Source organism: Argopecten irradians, unplaced genomic scaffold (assembly GCF_041381155.1).
Source record: "Argopecten irradians isolate NY unplaced genomic scaffold, Ai_NY scaffold_0830, whole genome shotgun sequence".
Classification (NCBI taxonomy): domain Eukaryota; kingdom Metazoa; phylum Mollusca; class Bivalvia; order Pectinida; family Pectinidae; genus Argopecten; species Argopecten irradians.
In genome coordinates, this window is record NW_027188297.1 from 9,996 (window position 1) to 24,505 (window position 14,510).

General features: G+C 33.0%; 1 protein-coding gene across 2 annotated transcripts; it reads right to left on the reverse strand.

Moving 5' to 3' along the window:
• Nucleotides 1–715: 715 nt before the first annotated feature.
• LOC138313672 (AP-3 complex subunit beta-1-like) lies at nucleotides 716–14,224 on the reverse strand. 2 transcript variants are annotated; one of them, XM_069254018.1, is made up of 10 exons: nucleotides 14,177–14,224; nucleotides 10,723–10,890; nucleotides 10,026–10,278; nucleotides 9,401–9,619; nucleotides 8,598–8,881; nucleotides 8,208–8,292; nucleotides 7,900–8,033; nucleotides 6,623–6,811; nucleotides 5,792–5,834; nucleotides 716–933 (listed from the first exon to the last, which is right to left on the reverse strand). In XM_069254018.1, the coding sequence occupies exons 1-10, from the start codon at nucleotides 14,180–14,182 to the stop codon at nucleotides 731–733; spliced, it is 1,584 nt and encodes a 527-aa protein (XP_069110119.1). In that variant the 5' UTR covers nucleotides 14,183–14,224; the 3' UTR covers nucleotides 716–730. The 2 variants fall into 2 exon arrangements, with proteins under 2 accessions (XP_069110119.1, XP_069110118.1); XM_069254017.1 differs by lacking the exon at nucleotides 14,177–14,224 and having other exon boundaries at nucleotides 10,723–11,050.
• Between the last annotated feature and the right edge of the window lie 286 nt (nucleotides 14,225–14,510).

Sequence of the window (14,510 nt, forward strand, 5' to 3'; positions counted from 1 at the left end):
ATATATATTTTTTTTATAATTTTTCTTATTTTTGAAATCATCTTCATTTTTACAGGGGACAATACGGACAAAGACAATTAATTTAAACATCATAAACACAAAAACAAAAGTATTTCATTTGTATCAATTTTACATGAACTTCACATGGTTATACTTTTTACAAATACAAAACACACAGGGCATGTGATAGTCAAAATGTTAACCTTGACCATTTAGTTATAAAATTTCTTTTCATTTTTTGTGCAATGTGTTTATATTTAAGGTTTTATGTAAACAATCTATGTTCTGTAAATGTATTGGTTTAATTTAGTTTCAAAGTTTTGGCAATAGATTTTGTACTTCTCGACATTCCCTCATTAAATGAATTATTGTTTCTCTCTCTGAATTCAGAAAGTACACTTAGGGCTAGCTACTATACTATACCTTAATATGTTGAATTGGTGTCTAGAATTAATAGAAATGTGTTATAAATATGCTTCCACTCTTCTTCATCTACTAAAAATTCTTCTTGCAATAGATACTAATATATATAATTATTGAGTGGGGTATAACAGGGAAGTGATAGTCAAATGATCTTGAGACCTTTTTTGTTGCTGTAGAAACTTGGTTTCACTTATTGGGTGGGGGGGTATAACAGGGCATGTGATAGTCAAATGACCTTGACCTACTTTGTTGCTGTAGAAACTCGGCTTCACTTAATGTTTTTTGGGTGTAACAGGGCATGTGATAGTCATAATGACCTTGACCTACCTTGTTGCTGTAGAAACTCGGCTTCACTCATGGTATGGGGCTGTAATAGTTCCCCTACTGGGGCTGTGATGGTCACTGTGAACTTTGTATCTTGGGTACAGATATTAAACTTAGCTGGTTGTGTGGTGTCATTGAAATTGATAGCCAGTAACACTGAAGTAGATGCACCTTGTCCCAGAGAAGCTGAAAAGACAGGAAGACGTTACATGGTTTTCAAAGAAATAACATGATAAAACTTACATGACCAAACTTAACAGGACATACTAAGTGAAGTAACAGACAAAAAAACCCCAACAAACTTGTATGCATTAAGCTTGGTTGATATATATTGTAACCTGTTTATGTGCATGTATTAATTATTACCCAATCATAAGTTTAGAAAAATATGTATGCAAGCTTTCAGACAAGAATTCTGAATAATTTCTTTTAGCTTGCAAATCTTTGATTTATGTGCAAATCTATGTGCAAGCATGTGTTTTTCCTTAAAGACCAAGAGAGGCCAATGGGATACAACTAAATTGGGGAAAAATGGCTGGAAATACTTAATTTGGCAGCTCTCTTATAAGCTGGCGAACAAGGTCACAAGACTTATCTATAAAATATGATTTCAAATGTTATTAGTAAAAAGATTGAGACTGGACTTGTCAATATATAAAATGGGCAGCTTCAAAGGATGTATGGGTATATGGAAAAAAACATATTAATGGATGTCCTTGGACAATTACAGGGAACAGAATTAACTGTTGGAGTAAGAGGGATCTACCAGTAAGGCCCAAAACAGGAAGAAATAAAATTCTAAGAAAAAATATAATTATTTGGTATTGTGAAGAAATGGAGACTAGGAATTGGCAGCTAGGTGTATTATGTCCAATGTATACATCTATTTAGTAAATCCTCCTCATGAATTATCACATTCAAAGCAGACAGAAAGAAACTAAACATGATTTAATTATTAAAAATACCTCAACATCACAAATCATTTTTGTTTCTGAAAAAACTGTTCATTTGTTATACACATTTTCAATATGATATCTGTGTGCCATTACACTTTAAATGGTTGACTGATCATGTTAGGAGCCAGCATGGAGACAAGACAAGCTACACAGGATCCAATATATAGCATACATTATAGATCAACAGCTACACCAACCCTGGCTCCAGTCTGAAATATTTATCATCGCATCAAGTTTCTAGTGGAATGTTTGTGTGCATGACTGAGCTTCACATGCACTCTGTCAATATATATATGGATAAATGATACACAGTACTCAGAGGTAACTTTGTCTCATAAACACAATATCTACATTGTTTAGACCATATAAGTCATCTTTATATTATAAAATAGTTTTAGTTTCATATCCATTTACACACATCACAAAGCTTTCATTACAGAGAGAATACAGAATTGGTAGACTCAGAATCCCATAATGGTTCCAGTCCAACTAACAAAAGAATTCAGCACTTTATATGGACACACACTGGATCTGTATCTTGACATCATTTACCGACTCTTAACCTGCCTGACATAGCTTGATATTAAGCACATAGCAACACTCTACAGCTAGTCTAAATGGACAAATCTAGAGACCATGACATTGCCTGACATGTTAAGGCAAACCTAGCAATGCTCTATTGGAGTAAAGGTTCAGAATTTATCCCCTCAAACTCAACAATAATGCTACTATATAGCACTTAAATCTAACCAAAAACACTGCAGACTAAATCAGAACTAGATTGACCTTTCATTTCTACAGCAAAAGGATTATAAAGAATTTACCCTATTGGGTCGACCCCGTCCCTTCAGTCCTTAGGGTTCACTTACATGGTTTATATAAGATTAATTCCCTTGGCTTCTCCCAAGGATGCTTCAGGCCATACTTGGTAATAATGCACTAAATCAGTCGTTCATGACTAGTAGCTATTTACATGAAATGTTTACAGACTGATGGCACAATGAGACAATTTAGACAGGTAAACTAATTAGATAAATCTAAATTGTTAAAAATAATGCAGTTTTAATGTTTAACGTGGTAATGTATGATCAGATAAAGAAAATAATAAGCTTTTGTCTAGCCACTTCCAAATACATGTACCATATTCGCCACAATTAGCACCGAGGGCGCTTAAATATTATAACAAAGTGGGGGCATTCATTACGGAACCAAAATGTGATTTGTGGATGAAAAACCTCTAGATAATATCAGCCATATTTTAACTTTTCTGAACTCATAGCACATCAATTTGTCACAGTAAACATGTATATCCTGGCGCCTTCTTTCCTTTTAGATGCATTATTACATCATGATTCACATTTGAAAGACCCACAAGTTCATCTTATATGGGATACAATGTCAATGTTATAAGCATCATATAGTTCTATAACATTGTTTAAATCCATAAGAGGGGGGTTCAGTTTACATAACTTCAACTTCTTGAGGTTGAGAGGAGAGGCTGGCGCTTAAAGGGGGAGGGGTCCTAATTGCGGTGAATATGGTAGTGATAATCTCATGTCCAATTATAACAGTAGAAGTATTGTTTCTGTTAAATAATTAATTAGTGATGTTCCTTTTTTAACCATTTCCATGTTGTGTTCATAAATTATCTATAAGAACAATGAGATGCCATCGGGTGATCCTGGAGACTACATGTCAGTTTGTTTCTGTTTCTTAATAAAGCATTGAAACAAGGCTGGTCTATACAATCTAACATTTTCACATACAGATCTATATCATTAATTTAATGATAAAGATCTGTTACTGCAGTCTATATCATTAAAGTTGTTGTAGTTATTCAAAGATTGTACACATGTTAATAATGATACCATGAATAAATATTTTTTTCTTTATACATCTATGAAGATATTGTAGTATTATATTGGAACATTACATGTGCCAGTACTAGTGTGTGTTTGTAAGGCTTAACATCCTGTTACAGCTAAGGTCATCTAAGGACGGTATCCCCTCTACATGTATGCAAATAGTCACGTGTGTGAATGCCTTATGTTTTGGGAGGCTGTGGTATATTTGTGTTGTGGTGTGTGAATGCCTTATGTTTTGGGAGGCTGTGGTATATTTGTGTTGTGGGTGTGTGAATGCCTGTATGTTTTAGGTGGCTGTGGTATATTTGTGTTGTGGTGTGTGAATGCCTGTATGTTTTAGGTGGCTGTGGTATATTTGTGTTGTGGTGTGTGAATGCCTTATGTTTTGGGAGGTTGTGGTATATTTGTGTTGTGGTGTGTGAATGCCAGTATGTTTTAGGTGGCTGTGGTATATTTGTGTTGTGGTGTGTGAATGCCTGTATGTTTTAGGAGGCTGTGGTATATTTGTGTTGTGGTGTGTGAATGCCTGTATGTTTTAGGAGGCTGTGGTATATTTGTGTTGTGGTGTGTGAATGCCTGTATGTTTTGGGAGGCTGTGGTATATTCAATGTTAAGTCTCCCTGTAGTGTATCAGGACTCTTACCTAGTTTATAGTGCTATGTAAAAATGGAACAATTAACTTTGTTACCACTTTTCTGTAAAATGTCAACTTTCGGTTGGAAAAAAGGGTCAAAGTTCAAAAGTGCAATTTTTCGAAAAAAAAAAACCAGCAAAAAATCTTTTCAATGCAGGTTCTAGAAGGCCCAGAGACCTTATATTAGGCTTGTAGCGTAATCTCACTGGAGCATATATAATGCTAAAGACACAAAATAACACACCCCAACCGGTCACATTATAATGGCAATGGGCAAACCAGTCATCCCACTCCATTTATACTTAGGACTTATTATAAGCAGGAGTATATTTCATCTATCTATCTAAAGGAGTTTTACGTATATGTAAAGCAATTCCTATTATTCTGCATACACAAGCAGGAGCAGGAACTAACACTTTTTTACATTGTAGTGTGTCTTGGCCAGGAGACGGAACCCAGAGCCTTCCTCATAGAGGCGAATTCATGGTCATAAGGGAGTATGCTCTTACAATATCTGATTTTTATAATTTCAATTAAGTACACCATAATTCAGTATCCTTAGTCCTTACTGGTAGCACAATTGGTCAAAGTATGCAAATCTTTACAAAATGTCATTAAAAAGTGTTAAAAATATATAAAGGTACCAGTAATAGGAACAACAAAACTTTTGCACATTGTGTAAAATACCGTAAATAATCCAGCTAGCTACATATATACAGTCATTAGTTAATTTACATTGAAGTTGAGATGCAATGATTGCAAACTCTTAAAAAAAATCTAATCTAGATGCTGTTTCTATCTTCTCAAAATTCTTACTTGCTTAAATGGATTTAAACAGTGTAAGTACAGAAGGTATGGGGGAAGGGAGCTAACTCCAAAATCAATATAGACTCTAATACAATCATTATTCTTATTATAGTAGGGATTTCCAATACTTCCAAATCTAACTATTAATCGCATTGCAATTGGCCAAAATCTAAATATTACAAAACTACTTCTAGTAACAAATAAAAGATCAAATGATGTATATTCAACAAATAACAAAATGAACAAAACAAAAATAAAAAGTAAACCAACAAATAGAAATAATTCACATAACTATATGATATATAACTATATTTTTCCAATCACTACTTATTAACTAATCAAACTAAATGGTTTTATATGGTATGACACTCTTAACCCACATTTTTTGAGATAATTACCATATTTGTTTTTGTTTTTTGTTTTTTTTTACTATTTTGAAGTAGTATAGTCGGTTTTGTAAAGTGCTTTAAACATAACAGCGTAAGAGTTACCTCCCCTGAAGTAAACAAAATAATTCTCCCTATTACCATATATAGTATTTCATTACATCTTTAATATAGTACATAAAAATCATATTATTAAATAATCTGTATGTATGCATGATATGTCACAGTCAGTGCCTGGCAACTGCCTGGCAACTGCCCCACATAGGTTTCGAACTCTCAACCTAGAATAATAATGCTAATATATCTGAACACCTTAAAATCACACAGCCATGGCAGCTCCCTACAGAAATCGCATTCTAATAAATCAAAAATGTAAATAAATCACGTAATACTCACCAATTTCTGGGAAATCATGTATTTCCATTCCTGGTTGTAATTTCTACAAATGAAAAAAAAATAACATTTATAATTTCATAATAAAGTTCTCCTATAAAAGTGATATCTGTACTTATTGAACAGAAGGGTTTTTTAGGTGAAAAATAAACCCAATTAAATAAAACCCAAACCAAAATTGAAATTCTGTTGCAAATAAAGAGATAGATACAGTATGCTTTTAATACTAAAAGAAACATTGTCAAATCAATGGCTTATATAACATTACATCAATTCAAAATTTCTAGAATCAGCATAATTCACCTAAAGAAATACAATGTCAATTTCTCTAGTAAATGCAACATTTTCCAGTTAAAACTCTTTCATCATGCAGTACATGCAAAAATCAATTATGAATTAATAGTTTATATCATGAACTGGCTCTTCACATTTCAATTTCATTAAATAAGTTTTATAACCAATATTAAAGCAGAAATATCAATGGAGCTTTCATTTTGCAGAATTATTTGATTATTTAATCTTTAATAGGAGTAGATATCAGTTATTAAAAATAATTCAATGATTTGTATTTTTTTTTTTAAATAATTCAATGATTTGTATTTTTTTTTAATAAAATGCCATTTTTCTCACAAATAGTGAGGTCACTTTCAAAACCAAACAACTTTACGCCATTACTCTCAAAAACAAATGACATAAAAATCAATATCTGTTATCAAGAACAGTTAACTCTGCCTTACTTCTCATTATTAGTCATAAAAACTACAGGAACATTAACATATCAACAAAAGATGCTTATAATAACAGACTCCAGACAATAATTTATGAAACACTCACCTTATCATCTATATGAATCCCAGAAATTGTATTATCACTAGTATTCACAAAAGTCATCTCAATAGAAACCATTTTGGGAGAAAATATTGACACTGTCCTAGTAAACTTGTACGTAATTGTTAAGCCTTTTCCTGTTATCTTGTTGACAAGTTCATATACTTTGGCTGGGATTGAAGCTGGATTAATTAACTGAAAAAATAAAAGTGAATGGATTAATTGGCGTTAACTTACTTTATGAACCTGGTAAAAAACCATTACTATTTTATATGCAAAAGCAGGATTCAAATTGGCTAAAAAAAGGTTTGGAGAAAGTTATAAATTCTCTTCTCAGTAATATACTTACATTCACAGTGAGCACACTTTGTACTTATATTTCATAGTATTTACACAGTAAGCACACTTTGTATTTTCATTCATGGTAATTACATATAAGCACCACTTTGTACTTACATTCATCGTAAGCACACTTTGTACTTACATTCATGGCAAGCACAGTACCGTTGATATATCATGGTAAGCATGCTTTGTACTTACATTCATGGTAAGCACATTTTGTAATTACATTCATAGTAAGCACACTTTGTACTTTCGTTCATGATAAGCACACTTCATACTTTACATTAATGGTAAGCACACTTTGTGCTTACATTCATGGTAAGCACACTTTGTACTTACATCCATTGTAAGGACACTTTGTACACACATTAATTGTAAGCACACTTTGTTCTTACATTCACAGTGAGCACATTTTATACTTACATTCATGGTAAGCACACTTTGTTCCTACATTCACAGTGAGCACATTTTATACTTACATTCATGGCAAGCACAGTACCGTTGATATATTCATGGTAAGCATGCTTTGTACTTACATTCATGGTAAGCACATTTTGTATTTACATTCACAGTAAGCACACTTTGTACTTTTATTAATGGTATTTACACAGTAAGCCCACTTTGTACTTATATTCATGGTATTTACACAGTAAGCACACTTTGTATTTTCATTAATGGTAAATCATATATAAGCACACTTTGTTCTTACATTCACAGTAAGCACACTTTGTACTTACATTCATGGTAAGCACACTTTGTACTTACATTCATGGTAAGCACACTTTGTACTTACATTCATGGTAAGCACACTTTGTACTTACATTCATGGTAATTATATATAAGCACACTTTGTTCTTACATTCACAGTAAGCACACTGTACTTACATTCATGGTAAGCACACTTTGTACTTACATTCATGGTAAGCACACTTTGTACTTACATTCATGCTGTTACTGGTCGACATGCTTGCACTGCCTAATGACATGTTAGACATGCTTCCAGCTAAACTCGGGGTCAAAAGGTCACCAGCAGGGGTTCCAGTGGAGCTAGCAAAACCGCCCCCTTGTGGTCCAACTGTAGATAAAGGGGAGATAATCAGGATGGAAAAAAAATAAACAGGAAAAAGTTCCTCAACATGAAACTATTAGTAAACACAACGATACACCAACACAAAGAGTATGCTAATACTAACAGCTACAAGCTGATGGAGCAGCAGGGTAACAAGCTAATGTTTTACTGACAACTTACAGTCATCCAGATCCAGTAACAGGTCATGTGATGGCTTGGTAGGCTCAGTCTTAGGTTTCTTCACAGGAGCGGATTTTACTTGGCTCTGGGAAAACAAAAAATTTCAGCCGTTAAAAATATCACATAAAGGCACAAATTGTGCATTTAAATAATGATGTTGAAGACATAATGAATTGGAAAAGGTTACCGGTAATTTTTTCAGATGTAGGAAGTTGACACTATCTAACACATTTTTTTTTATTCAAATTTACTGCGATTTAAGTGTAACTGAACAATTATCATGACATTTTAATGTATGATGTTAGGCAAAGGTCTGTTTTTGTTTTGAACTAAAATCTGTCGCTTTTGAAAGTGCCATTTTCATATGAAATGCACATTGATGATATGTACCTTTTTAGATTTAGGAGGGGGTTTCTTGTCACTATCATCGCTATCCTCGTCTGAACTGTCCTCTTCCGATGAGTCCTCACTGTCATCATCATCCGAGTTTTCTGATGGAGGTTTCTTTTGAACTTTACTCACTTTCTTTACAGGTGTAACAACCTCTTCATCTGAACTGTCCTCCTCCTCTTCATCAGAACTGTCCTCTTCATCTTCATCAGAGCTGTCCTCTTCAATATCTTCATCATCATCTTCATCCTCATCAGAACTATCGTCCTCATCACTGTCATCGTCTGAGAGTGTAACAGTAATAATTATTGTCCAAACATAGGTACACGTGTTTACAATAGCTATACATACATATCAATCCAAATTGTCAATGAAAATATTAAACATGAAGTCTTTGTTAATGAATGCATTTAATGTGTTCATTTGTCTAATTGAACGAGATCAAGTCAAATAAATGATAACATCACTAACTTATTTTTAGACAATCCTGAGAAATAACAACAAAACACATATATACATGCAGTGAGAATATCAGAAAATAAACATTTACTTGATTCAAAAATGTCTCTATTCATATTTCCCGTGAAATCAATTAGAAATAGTTTTGGTGAAGAAATAAAAGTCATCTGTAAAACAAGAGAATTTTTTAGTATTTATTGATATATCAATAATTATGCATATTTTTTATGTATATAGTCAAACTCATAGTCTGTTAACAAACAACTGTTACTGTTAGTATTAGGTAACTGAAAGGTGTTTTACAAACAACATGAAAGAATGGTAACCAACATGTAATAATTTACCTTCAGAACTTGATTCCTCTGTATCTGAGTAGAAGGATTTCTTCTCCTTCTCTGGTTTCTTTTTCTTTGATGTGAACTTGGTCTCCCAGACAGTGGGGACCTCTATGTTGCGGACGCTGGGATCAGGGGCGACCTCAGGCCACTCGGGTAGCTCCTGGTACCCTGTAGCTCGTGTGTTGAGGATGTGTGATAGTGTCCCTAGCTGGAACTGGTCACGGTCTGAAACATTCAACAGTTTATACACTAATCATTACCTATATCTTAAAGGAAAAGCAATATAAATATCATGTCCTCTATTGAAACTTATACCTTGAAACACCTTTGCGATCAGAGATTTGAACGAAATTCCATCTTAGCATATTACAGAGTTATCTCTCTTGCAGGAAGCTATCAATTGTGACATAACTGTTTTGTGATCAAACCATTTTCTCTGAAAAGTAGGATGTTACCCTGGCAACCAGATTACCTCACATAAGTATGCACAAGGGCAGATAACTCTCTAATATTCAAAGTCAGGGCTATCGTAATCCAATTACCAAGAAATTCAGTAACAGTCGACATTTCCTTAATATTCACACAATACAGTAAGAAATTGTCTGACCTTATGTTTGAACTTTGACCTTACCTTTGAACTTTGACTCAAGCACTGGTGCTGGCTTGGTGTGGAGAAATATTTTCTTGGCGTACTTTGCCAATGCACCACCTTTCTCTCCTGGCAGGATAAGCTGTCGTAGGAATCGTGATCGGTCACGGATGTCGTAGTTTTGGTCATACTTGGCCAGATTGAAGACGTACTGACACAAGAGTTTTGTCTGCTTGGCATTGGTTATACAAAGCTTTGCAGAAAGGTTGAGTATCTGTAACTTCACAATGTCCTCCTACATAGCAGAATAGGAAAAGTAATACCATGTAAACATACAAATTAATGTAGATATGTTCAGATAATTTACATATTTGCTTACTTTCTTTAAGTGATATATATTATCATAAATTCATTTTTACCTTAATCTATGACCAATAAGCATTAAAATAAGAAAGTTTACAGGATATAAACCAAATTTTTGAATCTACATTCTACTCTTGGATGGTTACATATACCTAGTATATATAACTGCTGAAAAGATACAATACTATCTTATTGTCTAACCTATTAAGTATGTATTCTTTTGCGATTCAATCATACAAAAGGAAAAACCTTTCGTGTTAGCCTGTTAAATGCCAAACATTTGTAAATTCATAACGACAAGTCTTTTGTATCTATTACTGTAATAGTAGCATAGACTACAACAATAATGTTATGTGACATGCTCCAGTGTTTATACCTCTTCGATGAACGACTTGGCCATCTTCCTAAGAACGTCCGGGGCAATCTTTGGGACACGCTCACTGTACTCTCCAATCAGCCAGAGGATACTTGCCCTCGCCATGGGAACCGTGATGGCGTCCACCATCTTAGCCATGTGTATGATGATGTCCTTGTGTTCGGTTGGCTGGAACATCAATGTCATAGATCATCTCACCACTCTCAAACTTTACAGGTAAAGTATTATTTGATTGTGGCAATAGATTGTCATAGGAAGCTAAAACAGTACAAGGAACTATTTCAATAAATTAATACTGAAAGAAGTATTCTACAATTCATGTATGTGGTTAATTCAATTTCAAATAAACACTCATTTAGAAGTGCATGAAGATGATTTATATAAAATATATACATGTATATGACTTACCAGTGAAAAATTTACAATCGTATCATCGTGAAAATGTTTTACAAAATGTCTTTTCAAAATTTATATTAACCTGAAGTTTCTATTAAATGATGAAAAAGAGAGAGAAAAAAATCTAATCTACAAAATTATGCATCTATCAAAGCCAAACAAAGGAATTTATTTGAAACTTCTTAAAAGTAATACGAGAAATCAGAATGGTCATGCAAATATATTTGAATCTGTAGATAACATGAATATTTCAAATTATTTTACGGCGTGGTATCATAGAAACAGTTTATGAGACTTTTTAAACAAGGAAACTTGAACCAAACTAGAGGTAAAAATTGATAAAGCATGTACAGGGTATGTGTCAAAATGACGGGATCTGATTACCCAATCAAGCTAAGGATTCCAAGGGGGACCTTGGCGCCCATTATTTAACTAAGGATCTATATAATATCAGTTGTATAATCATAAAAGAAGATTTTCTTCAATTGAAAACTGTTTTTTCCTCTCTTCCTTTGAAACATTTGATCATGACTACATGTGGGAAACTATGTAAAACATCAAGTATGAAATCAACATAATATAAATTGTCATAATTTAAGACACATGTGTGGTGTATAGCCATTTTTCTCCTATTTTGCTTTTTAATTCATTCAAAAATAAAATATGTACAACAAGCAATGAATGGGAACAGAACATTTAAATTTGTGAGAAGAATTATTTTTCATTACGTTCTGAGAAATTGCAATAGTCTATGGTCGACATAAATTGTAAAAATTCAAGATAGTTGCCAGCCGGCCATGCTGTCACTAATGGATTTGTCCCAAAATAGAATATGGTCCAAGAGAAACCTACTTAATATGAGATTGAAGAAAGATTCTTTCTCACAGTATTCTCTGATCATGAGATATACCAAACATTAACCCTAAACCAAGAAGATGCACGGTGTCAATGGTCGAAAAATAGAACTGCATAACTAGCAGTTTAGTGGCCGATTATATAAAAGAAAGTTGAGATTGGTTACTTCATGATCCTGTAAAATATATATTACATAAATAACAAGAATTGTTTTACAGGTGAAAGAACAGATTCTGAAGTACAGAACAACAGACAGACAAAAGGCAATTTGAAAAGACGACCATCTGGTTTTTTATGCTTAGCCAAAAATAAACAATGGACCATTCCATCATTCCATATCATGCACCCTTCTTGTCAGAAATAGCCTCAGCCAAACCATAAACACCAGAGTGGGAAAACATGCATTGGGTTTAATGTTTTGATAAAAATCTAAAGATAATATTCAATTCATCAATACTCTAATACTTATATTTGTATCACTTTTTACATTATTAGCTTATTTTCATAATGATGTATCAAAACTATTTTCATTTGGATTCATAAGTTTGCCACTTGATAAAACCACATTGAAACAGTTTAATAAGCACATATTTGTTTTTATTCTTTTCCACAAATACATTTATGAAACTACCACAAGTTGTCTTGAAATGTATAAAATTGATTTGCAACTGATTAGCAGTAATGAAATATTTCTGGAGTACTGCAGAGTTCATTCACTAAAAGAAGGCAAATTATTTCTGATATCAGAAAACAAGATTCTAAGGGAATCTTGGCGCCCACTCATAAACAAATTGTGATGTTGCTTATTTCTATGCCCATCATTCAAGGATAGATCTTTATTTTGTTAGAACTTTAAGAAAATTTAAGAAGGGTCTATTGTTTTAATTTTGCACTTACTTATAACAGATCTGTATTTTGTTATAATTGTATTTTTGTGTCCATCAATAATGGAAATTTATGTGGACCAACAAACAGAAAATAAACAAAGACGACAGACACATTGCGATTTGGATAGCTCACCATGTGATTATGGTGGGATAATAAAATCTATTCAAAATGGCTCCCACTACCCAATCAACGTTCAAATTTTCAAATTGTTTGACCAAAAGCCCATACCACTTTCCGTGAGCCATTCTGTGTTGAGTGAATATAGATAAAAATCAACAAAAGCACAGTGGTTAATTTATACAAAAAATAAAACAACTAAGCAAGAGTATGTTAGTATACATGTAATCAAATTTTTCATGTTTGTTTACTTGCTCAGTATATGTTTTAAAATAAAAGATATTTCAATCACATTTAGTTTTAAATATGTAATAAAAATGCAATATAGGTATGGATTAGTTAGTTTCTCTGGTGATTATTTGGCTTAAGGTGTAATTTTGTGTTCGACCCAAGAAGCGCCAACGGCTGTTAAAAAATTGAAAAATGTGTAGATGCTCAATAGGTCAAAATTTGGGCTAACATTTCACAAAATTATTACACAGAGTAAGCCATTTTTAAAGGCCTACTTCCTTTCCGAAACAGCTTTTATTTTTAAAAAAAATGGGATTATAAAACGAAATTGATAATTTTATAGAATCACAAAAGTTATGAACTTACCGTTAATATCATACCTACCATCACCTTCTTAATAATTTAATTAAAATAAAAAAATTGCTTTTTTTTCATATCGCGGATCGTTTTATGTTTCCCGCCGTCGTCCTAATTACTGCCCGTTGGTTGCGTATCACTGTGCCAGACAGCAAATCTTCACTGCTAACATCATTTACGCAGGGAATCTTGCATTTGATTGGTATTATAGCATCATCTTAGGCCATTAATATACATTTTCGTATATTATTATTGTTTTTAAGAAACATTTAATTTTTGTTTTGCAAAGGATGTGGTGGGCCTTTCGGTCAATGTAAATAAAATTATGCCTAAAAAACAGGGAGGGCGCTTATTGGGACAGGGAACACTTATTGGTCAAATACAGTATGTACAATTACTATAATAGTGTATGATCTGGAGTATGTGAAAATCAGGAGGGTCACATATAGTATGGCACACACAAACATACGTAGTATTCTATCAACAGCACCTCAATGAAGGTGTAGAGTTATGAATACAAAGCTATTACCATGCTGTGCGTACCAGACACATCAAAGTGTGCACAGTACAAAACAGAATTACAGGTAAAATGATACCTGTCAAATCTTACCTGCATTTGTAACAGCTTCTTAATCACAACAACACTTTCAGCCACAACACTTTCTGAAATTCATAAAATTGAAAAATAAAATGAACACCCAATGTAAGAAAAAAACCTATTAAATGACACATAATACACAAAATACTGGTAATCATTTTAAATGAAAATTTTCTTTAAAATTATTATATAAGTTGAGCATTGTTCAGATAATTTCACACTAATCTATTAAAGTCTCGCTTCAAGTATCATTCACTGAGTCCAGGAATAATCATTTAATTCCTACCAGTAATTTCTATATTTGTCATGAACCTAGCATAAAGTTATCAAATTAATTTCATACAAA